Source organism: Lissotriton helveticus, chromosome 6 (assembly GCF_964261635.1).
Source record: "Lissotriton helveticus chromosome 6, aLisHel1.1, whole genome shotgun sequence".
NCBI classification, from domain to species: domain Eukaryota; kingdom Metazoa; phylum Chordata; class Amphibia; order Caudata; family Salamandridae; genus Lissotriton; species Lissotriton helveticus.
This window is the reverse complement of record NC_136067.1, coordinates 1371793110-1371812899: the sequence shown is the minus strand read 5'-3', so window position 1 is coordinate 1371812899 and position 19790 is coordinate 1371793110. Positions and strand designations below refer to the sequence as shown.

Here is a 19790-nt window from a genome sequence, read left to right as displayed (position 1 = left end):
CCATAGACACAGAATACGTTCGCGGTATGTATAACCGCAAAGGAAGATGCGTTCAAGTTGTAAAATCCGGCAAAATAAACGGAACACTTCGCCCATGGCACACTAGCTAAATGGAACTACCGTTTTCTTTCCGTTGTAGTCCTTTCTTTGTGTCAACGGCTTGGGCGGTGGGATAAGCGTGCCTTGGTGAGTCCTTTCTTAGTTTTACTGCAGCGCGTGCCGCGGGGGCGGTGCCTCGCGTGGCTGTGTGTGTATCCGTTACCAGGGGCGGTGCGCGTGCGCAGTTTCTTGGTAAGGGGCTGCCGCAGGCTGACGATGGACGAGTTTCAGACCGCGGAAGAGGTACAGGATATGTGGAGGGTCGTCTTGCGGGGAGGAAGGGTGGTCGTGATAACCTGCTGGTCCACGGTCCCTTTGGGGACAGAGACTTTTCCTCTAGATGTCAGAGAACGAGCGACGAGAACCAAGTACTTGTCAGCCAACCCTTCTCACGCAAAGCGTCGCGCCTCAACCCTCAAGAAAATAAGAAAATGCCTTTGTATGTTCCGGGCGTTAAACCGTTGCGACCGGTAACGGCGCACGCAGAGTCCTTGACATACACTCTCCCAGAATTCTAGGCTGTTGTTGAGTTAACGGTTTCCAGCTGGAAGTGCCACCCGCTGATGTAGACTCCCTATCGCGAGCCCCACCACCCGTGTAATGTGATCACCCCCCTCACCACCCCTACAATCACCGCCGGTATTTCCGTTTGTGTGCGCGAGACAAAGAGCAGTGCTGTCAGATGCGCAGAAAGCTCATGATACCCCTCCCACTCTTCATTGGCGGCCACTAAGGCGCAATGCGGTTCTGGGTAGGAAAAGGCTGAAATGTAGTAAAGAGCCTGCATTTTTATTATCTTAGCCTAGAGACTTCGCCCAGTCCAATGCAAGAAGTAAAGCACAAATCGGGTACTGCCACATTTCAAGCGACTAGATATAAATGCAAATCTGTTCCTACTGGCGTTGCTTAATCTTTCACACTCGGGCTTTTTGATGGAAGCGTCATTAGCGCACATGCCTGTCGGATAGCCTCGTGTCACGGGAACATCTACTTTAACCCCACGGGCGAGATGTTTTTATTTTATATAATTATATGTCACCAGATTTCATTTGGCGCAAATGTTATTTTCTCTTGGTTCAGTCATTAGCCTCGAACACACTAAAGATGTTGGGAGGAATGCTTGCAATAAGTTAAACTTCTGGCTATCGCTAGGGGAAGCATTCGAACCTGCTCATGTAGGCTAGGTCCTTCCCGAACCAGAACACAAGCAATCCAAGATAAGTTACTTTCTGATTGGGATCGTTTGCTGTATCTTGGTTCTAGTGGGCCAGTGAGCATGGGGCCCATGTCTGGGCATAAATACCCTTGCAGCTTAGGGCAGTACATCAAACACACAAAAGGTGATGGGAGAAATGCTTGCAATAAACCTAACTAATGGCAATACCTCAGGTAGCATTCCCACTCATCATTCTTTTGCCCACCATACCATTTCAGTTTGGACCCAGCCAAATGCAAGTTAGTTTTGACCACGCTTTTATTGGTCTCACGTGGCAAATCCTATGTATTCTTTGTGACGCTACTCATATTTTACTTATACCTACCATACAATGCATCGTCAATCGCAGCTGAGTGATAAGTGCTCATTGACACACCATGTCCAAATGACCATGAATCTCAAAGTACACAAAATGGCTGAAATAATTGATAATTCTTAATGAAAACGCTGGAATTTGATAGCGCCAATCGTATGTACTATAGTCAGTCTTATTAAGCATTTTCAGTAGAACATGCCATTTCATGGACAGACGAGGTGTTTCACTGAGTATAATAATTGGAAAATGCAAGAGCAGCCGAAAAAAGAGCATATACCACAATCCATTCATGATTTTACTATGTTTGTTAGTCCCAGAAAATGTCTTTCCAAGATCTAGGTTGCTGGTATTGTCTCCAAATTAGCAGACTCGCCATAGAACATCTTTAACATAGCGACCCCGGGAATAGTTGTGGTTCAGAGCTTTTACAACCAATAAACACATGACTTCTTTTTTACGTTTGCCAAGTGTTAGCCAACTATAAAAATCATTCTAAACTTCTTTCAGCCTTATTTCCTCCAGCTAGGTATTGAACCAATCTAGAAGGATGGCTCATGAGTCAGATCGTTCACTTTTTGCTCTGCCTACTACACTGCTGTGGAATAAATTATATGCATTAATTACTTGGTTGACTTAAGGATTGTTAGGTAGCCCTTTGGGATCTTTCATGTAATCGGTAACTCATATAGTCATGCTGCCATGTAGTTGCACATAGTGGATTCAGAAAAGGAAGTTGAACCTATCCAAGACCCGTAGCACAGAAAATAACTTATTATAGTGGTGGGAGTAAGACTCTGCCACACTGGTATTTATCAACATGGAAGACTTCTCGCAGTTAGTTAATTTTGTAAGCTGAACTAGTATCAGTGACACTGGAGTTTACTGTGCACCATATTAATATTGGTAACAATATACCAGTCTGAAACAGAATCTACTGCGTGCCAGTCAACAACATAAAATGCAAGGAAGCCAGCATGTTTAACTCCGGAATGATGCACCAATCTGAAAGTTGCCAGAGTGTATGGATTCTTTATCTTCCAAGATAACTCATTTCGTTGGTTGGACAGCTGAGTTGTCCAACCCATACCAATCGCTGATGTTTTTGTGGGAAACTAGATATTGTTTCCTGAGCTTGCTCACTCTTACCCCGACTACTTAATATTTCATTATTAAAACGATTTCAAGGACAACATGTAGTCTTAAGTGCTGCTGGGCACATCCCAGGGAGATGCAGTAGACTCTTTAGACAATTAAAGCAATTAAGTGGGGGCATTGGTTAGAACTCTCTTGTTTTCTGTAGTTAGGTATCAAATGGTTGAAGGAGTGTGCATGCATCTGTGGGCAAGTATTGGATACATGTATTACATTGTAGCATTCCCTACTTACTGTTTCATCCACTGCATATCCTTTCTGACTGGGTGGTAGCTATTGGGGGAGTCGGGCTTAAAAAAAAACTTTAAAATGTTACCAAACCTGCAGATCTAGTGACAGGAATAATCAAATAGACCTAACTGCAATGCGCATGACCCATTTATCTGGTCGCAAAATATGTGATCTTAGACAAATATTTAATTTCAATGCCTCATTTTTCTTCATTATCACATTAAAAGCACTATTAAATATTTGAGTTCAGTATGACTGCTGTAAAAAAAAAACGTAGGAAGCAAGTGACTATAGGGTACACATGACCCCTGACTTGCCTCTTAGTTCACTAATAGCATTGTCACCAGAGAAGGGCAAGAATGTTTCTCAGTTCATGTTTAAAAAATCTAGTTATTAATAAATATATAATTAAAGTATGATGTGGTAACACACTTGTCATTTGCAGACAGCACATTTTCCATATAAATGGCCACATACTTTCCCACTGCTATCCAGTTTTACTGATAAACTATATAGCATAGGAAAGATAGTGTGTGGAAATCGGGTTTCTGCAAATATTTGTCCTTTGCACATCACCAAGTAAAACGTTCCGATTTGTTTTGATCTTATTGCAATCTTTGTTTCCTTCACACCTCAGAATTACTAAACAAATGTGCTTTCCTTGTTGGTGATATCTTTTGAAATGTTCCTCAGGTAATTTTTAAATGTATTTTAGAATAAAAACTGGCATCCCACAGCCTTTCATTTCACACTCCTTGTACCCCACCCAGCATGATTGTCAGACAGTTCACTTTACAAAATATCTAACTTTTCTGTATGAGAAAGAAAAGTAAACAGTAATCTCCTGGAGAAAATAAGCAACAATTTGTAAGAAGACATAAGCTGACATTTAACCTCTGTCTTTAAATGCACAGTAACTATGACAAGATAAAAATATGATTTAAAGGTATCTTTATTGCTCATTTACTTTCTGAATGAACAGAACTCCTGTTCTTTGCTAGCTGTAGTTTTCTCGACAAAATAGGCCGGTATCCCTAAAAATAGCTCACCCAGATAAAAGTTGACTTGCCATAGTGAGTCGGTGAGTAGATTTTTCAAGGATTGGGAGTGAAGGAATGCTTAAGAGAACTTTATCTTAACTACTTAAACTGTTTGTTAGCTTCTTGACTTGGTGACGGGCTGACCTAGAACACACTGATCCTTTGCCTTCTTTCCCAGTTATTTTTGGCAGTGGAATTCTGTACGTATGGCTTATATAGCCAATATTTTAAACATTGGTGCCTCAATTGAATTAAATACTGAAGTACCAACTCTGAGATTTTCTGCCAATGTCCTTGTATAAGGGGGTACATATGCTTGTGTTTGTTGATCGTGATTGTACCCACTACGATCCTTAATGTTTATATGCAAACTGCTGGTCTTTTAGCATGTGTTGATATAGGAAGAATTAAATCAAGAGCTTGTGTATTCTTTCCTCCCACTTGTTGGCTATGTGTAGTACTCCTCTCCCTCAGGGGTGTCTTGATTGGGATGACCCACAAAAAAAAACTGGGTCTGGAGAGTGAAATGAAACAAGGAAGAAAGAGGAAATAGAGTTGGTGTGCCTAACTAATGTGGGGTATTCCCTTTAAGGGACGAATTCCCTCACCCACCTAAGGTGTCATGCTTCATTATAGGGAACCTCCTTGCACCGTGATGCCTAGTCATGGTGCAGGCCAAAATCATGGAGTCCGTACTGCCCGCCACCATGACCGAATGGGAGGCAGCACCGGCTGGTGCAGAGACCCCCGAAATTAAGCTCTTTGGAAAATGGAGCACAGAAGATGTTCAGATCAACGACATCTCCTTACAGGATTACATTGCTGTCAAGAAGTATGCCAAGTACCTTCCCCACAGCTCTGGCCGCTATGCAGCCAAGTGTTTCCGCAAGGCCCAGTGCCCAATCGTGGAGCGTCTCACTGACTCGACGATGATGCATGGTCGGAACAATGGCAAGAAACTGATGACGGTGCGCATCGTAAAACATGCCTTCAAGATCATCCACCTCCTGACAGGAGAGAACCCTCTCCAGGTCCTGGTGAATGCTATCGTCAACAGTGGCCCCGAGAAGACTCCACACGTATTGGCTGTGCTGGTATAGTGAGGAGACAGGCTGTGGATGTGTCGCCTCTACGTCGTGTCAATCAGGCAATATGGCTCCTGTGCACAGGGGCTCGTGAAGCGGCTTTCCGAAACATTAAAACCATTGCAGAGTGTGTGGCTGATGAACTGATCAATGCTGCTAAGGGTTCTTCAAACTCCTACGCCATCAAGAAAAAAGATGAGCTGAAACGCGTGGCCAAGTCCAACCGTTAATCTGCTTGTTTTGTTAAAGTAATTATAATAAAATGAATGTGAAAATAAAAAATAAATGGTGCAGGCCAACACCCCCTCACTAGGGGGAGGAGCTCAGGGATATTTTCAGAGGTATGTTAAAGATCTTTCTAATGAGCCACAATGCCTCTACGGAGGGTCATAGGCAGAAACATGTTGACCTACATGTTTGGAAATATCCAGCGGGTATAAACATACCTGGCTGGTTTTGCTTGTTTTAACCCCGACCCAGGGTCGCATAAATAAAATGTGTCGCATACCTTGGAGCCAGTTTTAACCAGCACACCCCTTAACTAACACTCTGCTTCCCTCACCACTCCGTGCTCATTAGAATGGTATTTAGCATACCTCTGAAAAAATCCCTGAGCTCCTCCCTCTGGTGAGTGGGTTGTAGCCTACACCGTGAATAGACATCATGGTGTGAGGATGTTCCCTGTCATATGATGAAGCATGCCACCTTTGGTGGGTAGGGAATTTGTCCTTTAAAGGAAATGCTCTGCATTAGTTAAGCACACGAACTCTCTCATTTTCTTTCTTTCTTCCTTGTTTCATTTCTCTCTCCAGACCCAGGGGTTTGTTTGTGTTTGGCTACGAATAGTGGGGAGTCAACTCCTGCCGTTCTGTAATCTCCTCTGACTCATAATTTTGTGGTTTGATCGATTGGGATGACAACAGATTAAACTGTGTATGGTTTTCACCTTTGGAATACTTGCTTTGAGCAGAAAATGCCTCAGTTGAATAGTAAAGTTGTGGCTATACAGATTTACTGCTCAAAACAGTAATTTGCCAGTGTTTCATGTGAGTTGAGCACAAGGAATGCCATTACTTTAAATATCACACAAGCTATTATTAGGTACATCTTGCATACATTCCAAAAATAGTTTACTCCATTTTTTGTTAAAGGCTTATTTGCTGACTACTAGACGAATATGTCCAGGTTATTGGTTACCAGTGATGTGGTGGTTGATCGTATTGGTTATGTTAACCTTGATGTCACTCAAGGTGGTGTATGCTAAGTCATTGATGAGCTGTTGACTGATTATGAAAAATGTTTAAAGGACATTCCACTTACTTCAGCGTCACCCATAACAGGTGCGCCATGCTTGGTGCCGGCATTTCCAGTAGTGCATAGTTCTGGAACTAACAGGGAAGTCCGGGTTAGTTTCACTGTCTCCCCCCCCCCCCCCCCCTTTAGCCTGTTTTCTGTTACATGGGTGTTTTTTATTTTTGGCAGCACTTTCTATAGTGAGTTTAATAACAATACATGTTTTCTTTTGGATTTTGCCACATTGACTGCCCTTCTTCCACCCAATGCGGTCACGCCCCTTCTCCCACACCCAGTGTGGTCCCAATTCAATGCTCTTCTAATTGTCTTGCCTATTCCACACACACCCTTAAATTTCCCTCTGAAATTTGAATTTCGTGCAATGGGAACCATTTGAGTTCTGTTGGTGGGCGAAGAAAGATCTAATCTCTAGTGGCAAAACGGCATTCATGTATAATAAAAACGTCGGGGTTTGAGTAAATACTATCTCCTTTGTAAGTACTAGGTCCCATAATTATATTTTAATGTTCTGTACTTTTTTTGTTTTGACAGACCGCCTTTGTGGTTGAAGAAGTGAGCAATATTATTAAAGAGGTAAGATGCCTACCTGGGCTAATGAACTTTTTATGTCATGTTTGTAAAAGTCGTTTGGTCTCGTAATGTATTTTATGTTTAATGTGACGTTTTCTCTATGGCTTATGGCTATATACATAGTGCTTTGGAGTTTCATTTGGACTACAAAGCCCTCGCGAAACAGCTCAAGTTCTGTTCTTTAGGTCGAAGCCTGCCAGACAGCACATCTGCTGGTTGCAGCGATATATTTGGGACATGCTGAAAACTTACCTAGGAATTCATTTCGCCCATTGCTTACCATTGTCTGTGTGATTTGTCACTCAGTTGCTTTTTTCCTATTCGATAGCTCTATTTGTTTTAGCTCGTGCAGCATGTCTTGGTCCTTCCTGTGGAGCATAGCCTCTTTACCACCTCTTTGATAAGCCTTTTCGTGTCTTCCACAAGTGCCTCCTTTCCATGTACTCTTTTCTTTTTCCAGAGAGTGTATGTGTTTTCAAGTTCTCTCCCTTATGTGCTTCTCTCCCCCCCTTGTTCCTCTCAGTTGTCCTTGACGTTTTCTCCCCTTCATCCCTGCTCCTGCATGTGTAGCTCATCCACACCATGCTACTTTTCTTCTTAATTACAATTTTCTTAAATTACAATTCTGTAGTCCTCACATGTGTTTCTACAAACTATACAGCGAGTGCAACAATTGTCTGCAAAACTCGTATTGTTTCCATTGGATACGTAGAAACTGAGGTATGTGCACTAGAGAAGTGTATTTCCATGACAAATGCTGCTGAATCATGCAGGCAGATGTCAACCAGTCGACATCCCTGTCCTTACAGTGCCTATCCCGCCCAGATGGGTAGCTGCCTCGGTATTATCGTTGTCCTTGGCCCACAAACACAGCGGAAAGCTTTGCACCAAAGATTGGAGCCTCTGCTAATGTATTAGGCGGTACAAAAGGGGGTGGCGATGGATGGAGCATCTGAACCAATCAAACACTCACACCCAGTCCAAAGATCTGGGTTTGATCCATCACCGTTCTTTAGCCCACTCAGTTCAGACATGGCTATATGCAAATCAGTCTGACACTGTGCCTCATGGGAACAGTCCAGCCCGAACTGCCAAGCCATGCCTTCCCTGGACCGGAAACAAGCTTCCGAGGACCGGTTTCTGGCATTACAGCCTTCTTCAGCCCGGGCTTGCTTGAATCCAGTGGCAAAGTGAGCAAGGGACTCACGTCTGAGCATACCCTGCCACACTTATGGCGGCCAAAGCAGTACAAAAGGGGGTGGTGATGGATGGAGCATCTGAACCAATCAAACACTCACACCGAGTCAAAAGATCTGGGTTTGATCCATCACCGTTCTTTAGCCCACTCTGCCACCCCAGTTCAGACATGGCTATATGCAAATCAGTTTGGCCCTGTGCCTCATGGGAACAGTCCAGCCCGAACTGCCAAGCCATGCCTTCCCTGGACCGGAAACAAGCTTCCGAGGACCGGTTTCTGGCATTACAGCCGTCTTCAGCCCGAACTGCCAAGCCATACCTTCCCTGGACCGGAAACAAGCTTCCGAGGACCGGTTTCTGGCATTACAGCCGTCTTCAGCCCGGCTTGCTTGAATCCAGTGGCAAAGTGAGCAAGGGACTCACGTCTGAGCATACCCTGCCACACTTATGGCGGCCAAAGCGGTACAAAAGTGGGTGGTGATGGATGGAGCATCTGAACCAATCAAACACTCACACCCATTCAAAAGATCTGGGTTTGATCCATCACCGTTCTTTAGCCCACTCTGCCACCCCAGTTCAGACATGGCTATATGCAAATCAGTCTGACCCTGTGCCTCATGGCAACAGTCCAGCCCGAACTGCCAAGCCATGCATTCCCTGGACCGGAAACAAGCTTCCGAGGACCGGTTTCTGGCATTACAGCCGTCTTCAGCCCGGCTTGCTTGAATCCAGTTGCAAAGTGAGCAAGGGACTCACGTCTGAGCATACCCTGCCACACTTATGGTGGCCAAAGCGGTACAAAAGGGGGTGGTGATGGATGGAGCATCTGAACCAATCAAACACTCACACCCAGTCAAAAGATCTGCTTATGTCTTGCCTTGTTACCCGTGCCTCGTGTGAAACTGCAGTTACCTATGAATTTGTTATACTTGTATGCCTTAAAGCATTATTTGTATTGCTTTGGTTCTGTTGGTAGATGCATCCTGAAGTCATGCGGGGGACTCTACAAACATTCAAATAAAATGAATGATCAATAAGCATGTCCCTTTAATCACGCAGACAATTATCAAAGTGGGCAACATTTGGCTGTGATGGTTGAACCTCTTTGAGAGATTTTCAACATGTCTGTTTTTTATGGCAGTCAAATCCACAGTTAAGGTTGTGCTTCTATGGCAATATTCTGACCTTATTAGCATTTTTGGGGCTACAAAATAAGTGTTCCCCACTGAAAATTGTATGGTCACACCTTTCGTTATTGAGCAAAATGACCAGATGGATCTCTGCCTCATTGTACCACTGTAAAGGACCCACAAACACTGCTAAATGGCTTTGCAACAAAGACTCCTGGATCCTCCATCTACTCCTTTCCTTGTTAGTAGTGCCTCGTTTGAAAGCAATAGATAGCTGTGAATTTGGTATACTTGTACACCCATCCATGCCTTAAAGCATTATTGGTATTGCTTTACTTCTGTCTGTAGCTGTATCCTGAAGCCAATGGGAGAACCTTACAAACTATCAGGTAAAACTAATGATAAACAAGCATGTCTCAATCACACAGACGGTTCTCAAAGTGAGCAAAATGTATCTGTGTTTTTTGAACACCTTTGTGAGGCATTCAGCACATCTGTTTGGCAGTCAAACCCACAGTTGAGGCCATCGTTTTGCGACAGTATTCAGATGTTATTACTGGCATAAGTAGGGTTCGAAATTAGTGTTCAGTCCTGAAAATTGTGTGGTCACAGCTTTGAGTATTGAGTAAAATGACTTAGTAAACTGTGGGTGTTCAATATTACAAGCAACATTTCGTGCCTAATGGGTGAAAAAGTAGGAGAATGTATCCAGCAGTTAAAGAGGGCCTCTGGGGGAAATTGCCAACAATATCACGATCATTAAGGTTTTTAGCCTGTCAATGAGACTACATGATGTTCATAGAGACTTTGATTTTTCTAAAGTGTTCTGAGGGGGCTGTTTGCAGGGCTAGATAAATTTAATGATCACTCATGAACTCGGCAGCGTCTACGTATCTTGTTTTATGCACCCCCCATTTGTTTACTCCAGTCACCATACACAAAATAATTCTTGGCCTCCTCCAGCCTCTGGGTATCACTGACAACCTTGGGGCTCTCTGTTCTGGATTAGGTCGTAAAAGAGCTCCCATGCCCCTCTCCAAACTCAATCTCTTAGGAACATCCAATGTGCGAATGGCCAGGGCCTTGTCTTAGTGGGCTGCAGGGTGTGTGATTCTAAATGACTTCAGGTGAGTGGTAACCAATCAAAAATGTGATGTACCGAGCAGGTGTAGGTGAAGTTGGAGGGTAGAGTGGTTTGGGGTGCCAAAAGGGGTGAAGATGACATTCTGAAAAACAAACATGATTGGTGTTATTCGTGAATCGATCCCCACCCTAGTGTTTAAGAAATTACAAGAGACCTACTTCAGCATTACTGGCAGCACCAATCAAGTTCCTCTCATTAATAACTTTCACCCAGCACATGAACCCAAGCTTCAGCAAGTGTGCATTAGGAGAGTAATGCACACTAACATATGTTATTATCTTATTCTCCACATCAAGCCTGGAGAGACTTGTCCCCATGAAAAGGGACCGCCATCGGCAGATTAACACATATATCCATGTTAGTTTACATTGCACGGGAGCCCCATATGGCATTACTTGTAAGCCTGAGGTAATTCTGCATCCTGGAATTAGTAATATGTAATTCTTTTTTTTCAGAACAAATTTTATTTGGTTTTAGCAGTTGACAGAATGTAAAAGAAACACTGCTCCCATTGAAGCAAGAAGACAGTGAGCTTATAAGCGCAATAATGGTCAAAGTATTCAATCAACAAGTAATATGTAATTCTGAGTGTGAAATTACTGCATCACTATTACTAATGCTGCTGTACTGTGGGTTTACGTGTTTTAAAATGAAACCGTATGGAAAATTACCATTTACAATACACCCATTGTTCTCTCTATCAAACCTCAGTCCACAAATTATATTAATAGTGCCCCTCTGTGGTGTTTTACACCACACACTGACATACCTCTGACATTAGTAGAACTGTTATAATACATAGCTATGTTAACCAGCAACATGCACAGAGATACAGCCTTTGATGCATTCACAGAGCTCTCACAATCCACTTCCAGTCTGCCTTGCAGGGTGCACTGAATAAGGGTCATTGTTCATTCATGGAGCTCTCATGACACACTTCTTTTTACCCGCACCATAGATCTCACAATGCACATCAATCCTGAATTGCCGAATACACTGGCATCCAAATACTGACACATTTACAGGACTCTCCAAAATCAACTCTGAGTTGCAGATTGTGCTATAATCTCATTACTTTTTAACTATCCGGTTCATAACTTCAAATCACCTGCAGAACAACTCTGCTTCTTATCCCTTTGGGAAGGTCCTGTGTTATTTTATTGCTTGTAGTCCACAACTCGTCCCGTGTTGACATATTAATTGATATTCTGTAAGATGTTTGCTTTTTAACTCCGACATGGTAGCTGCTTGGCTGCAATGCAGTAGGATTGGGTAATTGTGTGTGAACATTAACAAAGAAGATAGGGGAACATGGCTTGGTCAGCCAAGATGGAGTCAATGTTCTGAGCCTGCTCCTGCGGCCCCCATGAATATCCACTGCCATCCTGCTTAACAGCAACATATACTGGCTCCCCGTTGGGGACTCATCCTGAGCCGTTATGCAGCCAGAGCATGCGTGTCATTGACTTTGAGAGAGTGCTTTACTCCTGGGAGCGACCTGTTATGCCTGCCTTCCTCCCATGCATTGTCGTTTATTGCGGGGGGCCGACGCCTGCCTATTGACCTGTTTCACCTGGCCCAGTTGGACATCAGAAATGGGGATGAGGAGGGACGCACCAGAGATGCTTGGTGATTATTTACACCCCAATGTTAGCCTCTCAGTGACTACCCAGCAGCACTGGCTGCTCCTGCTGCCCTGAAGTGGCAAGCAGGCCAGTGGTGGTGCGATCGTAACTTCATGACTCCATCTCTTAATACACGCCTAGAGATGGGGCGAAACAAGCCCCCACCGCTGACACTGGCACAAGCCAAAATAGACGAATACATTAGACCTACCACCGACACCCGAGGGAGCACAGAGGCCCCTCTCCCCATGGGCACTCCACCCAACATACATACTAGGATGTCATCCTCAAGCCCATCCAGGACTTTACAGAAGCATTTGGAAACCAAGGTAAACTAAGTCGACATGGATGTCTCCCTATTGCACCAGGACCTCTGTAATATGGCTGGCAGTGTGACTGAGTCAGAGGCCAGGGTCTCTACGGTGGAAGACAAGTTAACAGCCATCAAGCTCCAAGTCTCTAAGCTGCTTTCCACAACGGTGTCCCTGAAGGAGTGGATTGAAGACGTTGAGAATCGTTCTCGCAGAAACAACTTCTACTTCATTGGCTTTCCGGAGGGGGTTGAGACATCTGGCACAGACTGCCTGCTAGTGGAGTAGCTCCGTTCCTGGATCCCCCTGATAAGCTATTCCGCTACTTTGTGATGGAAAGGGTATATCGGTCCCTGACCAGACAACCGCCTAACAGAAATAGAGCCAAAAAATGAATCCGCTGTGCCACTCACGAATAAGCACCTAAACTAGGTTACTAAAATGTACTCCGAGGTGTAACTCCCGTAAAAAGAAGACGCTCCCACTCTTGTACCTCAATCGCTATCTTAAGGGTTGTTGCAAATACACCATCAGTGGTCCCTTAGGATAGCGGTTGAGGTACAAGAGTGGGAGCGTCTTCTTTTTACGTGAGTTACACCTCTGAGTACATTTTAGTAACCTAGTTTAGGTGCTTATTCGTGAGTGGCACAGCTGATTCAATTTTTGGCTCTATTTCTGTTTCTGTTTAGTCAGTCCAATATATATGTGCTTCGCCCGTGGATAGGTGAGCTGTTACGGACCATATGTAGATATTACGCATCTCTGGGGTTATAAGGGGCCCTGTATTCATTATATTAGGTGTTTCGTTGGTGAATTTGCCTGCGGTTTAACCTGTTCACATACACTTTCCGGATGTTTTATGTTCCCATCTACTCTGGTGAAAAGCTTGAATCTCGTTCTACATTCTTCTTATTTAGCTTGAATGCACTTATTTTTTTGCGGAATACGGTATATTCATGAAAAGCCTTAAAATTGAATTCTAGTAGAATTTAAAAGCATGACTTTATCAGAACCACAGAAACAGTAAGGAATTTAATTAATTCTGGTTACTTTTAGTGTTCCCCTGACGAAAGGTCATCTCGAAATGCATTGGGACCCTGAACACTACATGGAATTACAATGAATTTGTAATTGAAGATTACATGTGCAGACCTACTTATTGCACAAGAAAAGAACTAAAAACTGCATGAGAAATGATTTGTTGAACTGACGAGTTCTTGAATATTTAGATGCAATATGTTTTTTAAGAAAATGGTGGATGACTGCATTTGTATGTTTTTACACCACTTTGGAATATTTTGGTTAAAAATTGTTAAAAATTGCAGAAAGCCACGCCATCGATAGGCTTGTGAAAAGTGCTCCTTGTAATTTTGTGACATTCTTGTGTCTCAATTGATTATGCTTCAAGATACCCACTTCTTAGGTTCACAATGCTTCTTTCTCAAGCACTTTGGCTATGACAGTGTTCCACGCCGGCTTATTCTTGGGTTCTCGAGGGGTGGCAATGTTGTTGTTCAAAGCCTTTCGCTATTGGTTTCCACCTCTACCGTGGACCTCCAGGAGAAATACCTAGCGACTGAAGGCCGACGCCAGACATTATAATTTCTTCTTGACCTACATCTCCCAACATTGCCTTCAGTCAGCAGTAAAGCTGTTTCGAAGATCTACCCCTGGCTCTTCCCTTGGGGACTACACTGATGGGGGCAACTTCAACGCGGTCACTGACCCAGTGTTAGCTACTTCTGAACCTCCTAGCCGAGGTAGCTGTGCACGCTCTTCCCACCTCTCATTGTGGGCTGACTGGATGGGCCTGTGTGATGCGTGGAGTGTGTGGCACCCATCAGTGCAGACTTACACCCATGCGTCCGCAGCACATAAAATGACATTACGGATTGATCACCAACTGGCATTAGTGAGATCTACAACAAAGCAGATTTCCTTGGAAGAGGCAATGCAATGTTTGAGGGCGTCGAACCAGCGGGTCTATGAGCACAGAGATAAATCTAGCAAGCTCCTTTTTTTTTTTTTTTTTTAAATATTTTTATTGAGACATTTTTAAAAGCAATTTTTACCCCCCCATATTACAGACATCAAATTTTTCAACACAAAATACACATATTATATATCCTATATAATATAGAGTAAATTAAATACCGAGCAGATACCTTCTTGCAACAGTGCTCCCCAAAATTTGTACTTAAGAAGAAAATAGCAAAGACAAAGAAAAAGAGAAAAAAAAAAAAAAAAAAAAAAAGAAACAGATAAATACATAAATAAATAAAATACAAATAGATAGGCCAATCCTGCCTACAGCTATTTAGCCGACTCCTACTCTATTTTGCTTATACTTCCACCTCGTGATGGGTTGCCATATCTCCTCTCCCAATTTTTTTGCTCTTTTCCCCTTTCTCTCATATATAGCCTTCTCTAGGTTATATGACGCTAGTAATCTAGCTATCCAAATTTGGAATGTAGGAGGTGTCTTATCAAGCCAAGCCTGTGCAATACAAATTCTATATACAGCTGCCACCATAAACAAAAACTTTGTAGAGTCATTTTCTTCTTCGTCAGTCTTCACCCCCAACAATAGTCTTTCGTTACTTAATTTTATCTTAATCTCGAGAGCTTTCCCCAGGAATTCCTCTATGGCCGTTTTCAGGGTGTACAGCTGTGGGCATTGGGCGAACATATGTACTATATCAGCTTCCGTAGAATTACATCTAGAGCATGTAGTACCTTCTGTCCCACCCCACTGCGCTATTTTTGCCGGCGTGTAATAGAGACAATATAATGTTTTGTAGTGCTGTGACTGCAGCGTGGCCGAACATAAAACCGATCTTCCTAAATCTAGAGACTTCTGAAGTCCTTCCGGGGAGGTCCCAACTTTTTCTGTCCATTTTTTTGAAAATTTCTCTCTGTCATCTACTTTGTATGCGTACAATTCTGCATGTATCTGTCGTATCTTACAATTTTTACTTTGTTCTATACAATCTAATAGCCTACAGTGTTTAAAACCTATCCGACCACCCTTTTTATCCCTCAAGTAGCTCCTCACCTGTAAATACTTAAAGAAAGTGTTAGTGGGTAGGTCGTATCTGTTTTGTAAATCTACAAATTCTACTATATCTCCTTCTGTATCTAGAAGATCCCCTATTTTCCTGATGCCCCTCTCATTCCATATCCTCATCGTTCCATCCCTAAAGATGTCCCCCGGAAGGGTTTCATTATCAATTAACCTAGTATATCTATTAAATCTGCCTATACCCACTTTTTTCACCACAGCTTTCCAGATCATATAAACAGCTTTTAGTGTTTTAAACCTGGTGTTCTTAAAGAGTCTATAATCAATTGTGTTCAGAAGACCATCAACCGCGGTCTCCCCCATTATGGTTCTATACACATTTGTGTATTCCCGTCTCCCTCCAATTAAACCTTGAAAGTATTGCAGTGCTGCCGCCCAATAGTACAATTTGCAATCCGGTGCTCCCCATCCCCCTTTCTCCCGTGTAAGTGTCATATGTCTATAGGCCCTTCTAGTTTTCCCTTGTGCCCATACTAGTCTATTAAGTATTTTTTCCAGCCTAGTAAACCAAAGTTGTTCGAAAAATAGAGGTATAGCCCTAAACAGATAAAGAAATTTAGGTAACGTAACCATTTTGATTACATTTATGCGTCCCAATAGTGTCAAGTGCAGGTTGTGAATTCTTTCTGTGTTGCTTTTTACCTTAGATAATAACGGTTCCATATTTATTTTCACTAACTCCACCAAGTCTGCCGACACTCTTACTCCTAAGTATACTGCCTCCTTTACCACTCTGGGATCCGCAAAGGGTGTAAATTCATTCAAAATAATCTGGGTTTTCCCTTTATTAATTGAGTATCCTGATAAGCCCCCAAAAACTGCTGCTTCCTGTTCTATTTCCCTCATGGCCCTTCCTGGTTCCGGAGTTATCAGTGCCACATCGTCTGCGAATACTTTGTACTCTGTCTCCTGTATCACTATTGGCGAGATGTTAATGTTACCTATTAGTCTCCTGAGAAATGGATCTAGATATAAGGCAAAGAGTAGGGGTGATGCCGGGCAGCCCTGTCTAGTTCCACGTGTGATCTTTACCGTTTTAGTGTATGTCTTATTTATTTTCACCCTCACCTTTGGCTGCAAATACAACACCTGTATAGCACTTATAAACCCTTTGCCTATGTCAAACCAGTCCATTACATTCCATAAAAACTGCCAGGAGACCCTGTCAAATGCTTTTTCAGCATCAAGAAATATGGCTGCGACAGGGTCTCCTGCTACCTCAGCAGCATCTAATATAGTAATTAACTGCCTGGTGTGCTGAGTAGTCCCTTTCCCGGGAATAAAACAGTGTTGTGTCTTGCTTACTAGTTTCTCGATAACTCGACTCAATCTTTGTGCTAGAGCTTTGGCATATAATTTTGCATCTGCATTCAGGAGAGTGATAGGTCTATATGACCCTGGGTCTAGTGGGGGTTTATCCTTTTTCAATATCACAATAATATTTGCATCATCCCAAGACTGAGGTGCAGATTTTTGCAGCTGTGCCTGTCTAAAAGTCTCCAGCATATTTTCCCCAAGTCTTTCCCAAAATGTTTTGTAAAATTCAGCTGGTATTTGATCTGGCCCTGTAGCCTTGCCTCCTGGTAAGTTATTCACTGCCATTTTAATCTCCTGCAATGTTAGCGGTAGATCTAATTTGTCCCTTTCTTCCTTGTCCAGTTTATCATGCGATATCCCTGTCAGATAGTCCCTGCACCCTTCCCCTATATCCTCTGGTTTCTGATCATATACTTTCTCGTAAAATTCTCTAAATGCCTCCTGAACCTCTTCTGTCTTATTTACCACTATCCCATCGCTATTACTAATTTCTTTGATTTCCCCTGCAGCCAGATTCTGTTTAATTCTAATAGCTAAGAGGTGTCCTACTCTCTCACTGTACTCATAGCACTTTTCTTTCTTAGCGAGGTAATTCCCCGCCGCTTTTGCCAAGAGGGCTTCTCCCGTTTCTGCTTTCTTGACTTCTATTTCCAGTATAAGGTCCTCTATTTCAGTTATGTGTTGTCCCTGCACTGCACAGCTTAATTGTTCTTCTAAACTATTCATCTCCTTTACCCATCTGTCCATCCTTGTTCTCTCCATCTTACTCTTTTTTAAGGTACAACTCAGGGTTTCCCCCCTTATTCCGGCCTTAAATGTATCCCAGACGATTTTAGCTGGAGCCGATCCCCTGTTTATTTCCCAGAACTGTGTGATCCATTTATTCATCCTGCTGATATATTCTTCCTCTTTCAGTAATCTTCTCTCAAATGTCCAAGTACAGGGTTTAATACTCCCTCTATCTACCCTGGGGATGGTTATTACCAATAAATTATGGTCCGAAATCATTCTCGGTATTCGCTCTATCTGGGCCCCGTTTGTTATATCATTAGACACTATGATATAATCTAGTCTTGCAATCATTTTGTGGGGTGCCGAATAAAAGGTAGCTCCTGACCCGAATGGGTTGCGTTTAGACCAAAAATCTGAAAGAGCATTATTCTGCAGCATATTGATTACAGCATTACATATTTTTTTTTTCCTACCTACGTATCTCCCCCCTCCTGCTCCCCCCAAGCCATGCAAACCGTTTATGTTGAAATCACCGCACATAATTACCGGCTCTATCCAGAGTGCGAGTTCCTGATCTAGCCATTCAAACATTTCCGGGTTGTCGTCATTTGGGCCGTATACAGATACTATTGTTAAATTCCCAGCAGTAGTTTCCCCCTCAATGATAACCCATCTCCCCTCAGAATCTTCTTTTTTCCTTCTAAGTTTAATAGCCCCTCTCCTTGCTAATATAGCCACCCCCTTTGTTCTGGTGTCTTGATTTGTACTAGCCAACACCTCATATCCCAACTGTTCAAGTTTGAACTTTTCTTTCTCCAGAATGTGCGTCTCCTGTAAACAAATCACATCCAGTTTCAGCTGTCTGAACAGTGACGCCGCCTTTTGTCTTTTCCCTCCATCGTTTAATCCACATATATTCACTGTTGCAATCCTTAACGCCATTTCACCTTATAAATTTTTCCTAAAGAAAATTTTACCCACTTGCTCTGTTTTGTTGCAAATCTTATCTCATTCCAATCTATTCTTTTGTGTTGTTTCACCGACTTTACCTGATCCTTTCCCACCCCACACCCCCCCACCCCTTCCCTCCCACGGCAGCCCCACCCCCCCCTTCTACAGGCAAATAGGTCAATCCTGACCTATGTGTTGGCTGCTTGCATTGTAGCGTCGCCCTCCCTCTCCCTCCTAGCTGTCCCGAATTTGCAGTCCGTAGACCTTGATAAGTATTCCATAGTCTTGTTCCTTATTGATCTTTCCTATTTCCCCTTGCGTTGCTCCTTTAGCTCTTCGAGGTACTCCCCTGCTTTTATCTCAGAAAAAAACCACCTTGTGCGCCCACCACTGATAACCTTAAGTTTCGCCGGGAACATCAGATATGCTTCAGCTCCTTGTTGTTGAAAAGGGGTTATTAACTGTCTTAAGCGCCATCGCCTCTCGACAGTGACATGGCAAAAGTCAGGTCTCGCAAAGAATGTAACCCCTTCGGCAGATCTTTTAGAGTCTGGTCTAGCTTTTTCCATCACCTCCTGCCTTGCCAGGAAGTTGCCAAAAAATACCAGCATTGCTCTGGGCATATTTTCTTGGGACCCTCCTTGCCTTTTTTTAATTGACAGTGGAAATCTATGGGCTCTTTGAACCTCGTCTTCCCATCTCCACCTAGCCTCAGGGAAGGCTCCCTTTAGAAGCCTGATCACGTACCCCCTTGCGTCCTGCCCTTCCACTCCTTCCTCCAGGCCCAAAAGTCTTACATTGTTCCGTCTCTGACGATTTTCAGAGTCCTCCACTTTCCATTGCAGGTCTTCCATTATTTTTGTCTGATCCCTCTTAAATTTGAGCCACTCAGTTGCCTCGTCCTCCAATCTTCCTGTCCTTTCCTCTACCAGTTCCACTCTCCCCTCCACTTCCTCATACTTTTTGTTCATCTTCCTGATGGAGGCCTGTATTTTTTTTGTGTCATGTCTAGCTCTGCGGCTCTCCGCCCTGGCTTCCCCCTGGATTTGTTTTAGCATATTGACTAGTAGGTTCAGGGTGGCTTGCTCTCTTAGATTATCCTCCTCACTTGCCATGTCTTTATCTTGTACCCCCTGCGACCCTTGAGACCCTTGCATCCCCTCTTGAAAAAGGCCTGTAGTGGCAGAATAGTCCCACAGTAGCTTTTTATCCGATTTAGCGTTTGAATTGCGTTTTAAGGCAGATTTTTTCTTTTTCTGTGTAATTAATGTGTCAGAT

General features: G+C 43.2%; 1 protein-coding gene and 1 pseudogene across 1 annotated transcript in view; both read left to right on the top strand.

Annotated features, from left to right (window-relative positions):
- Positions 1 to 222: 222 nt before the first annotated feature.
- DYNLT1 (dynein light chain Tctex-type 1) overlaps positions 223 to 19790 on the top strand; it is a 64872-nt gene continuing 45304 nt past the window's right edge. Inside the window, exons 1-2 of the mRNA XM_078649126.1 lie at positions 223 to 342; positions 6985 to 7026. Coding sequence (XP_078505252.1) covers positions 316 to 342; positions 6985 to 7026 — 69 coding nt within the window. The 5' untranslated portion in view covers positions 223 to 315. The remainder of the gene's footprint in view (positions 343 to 6984; positions 7027 to 19790) is intronic.
- Positions 4462 to 5369, top strand: LOC144761741 (small ribosomal subunit protein uS7 pseudogene; annotated as a pseudogene).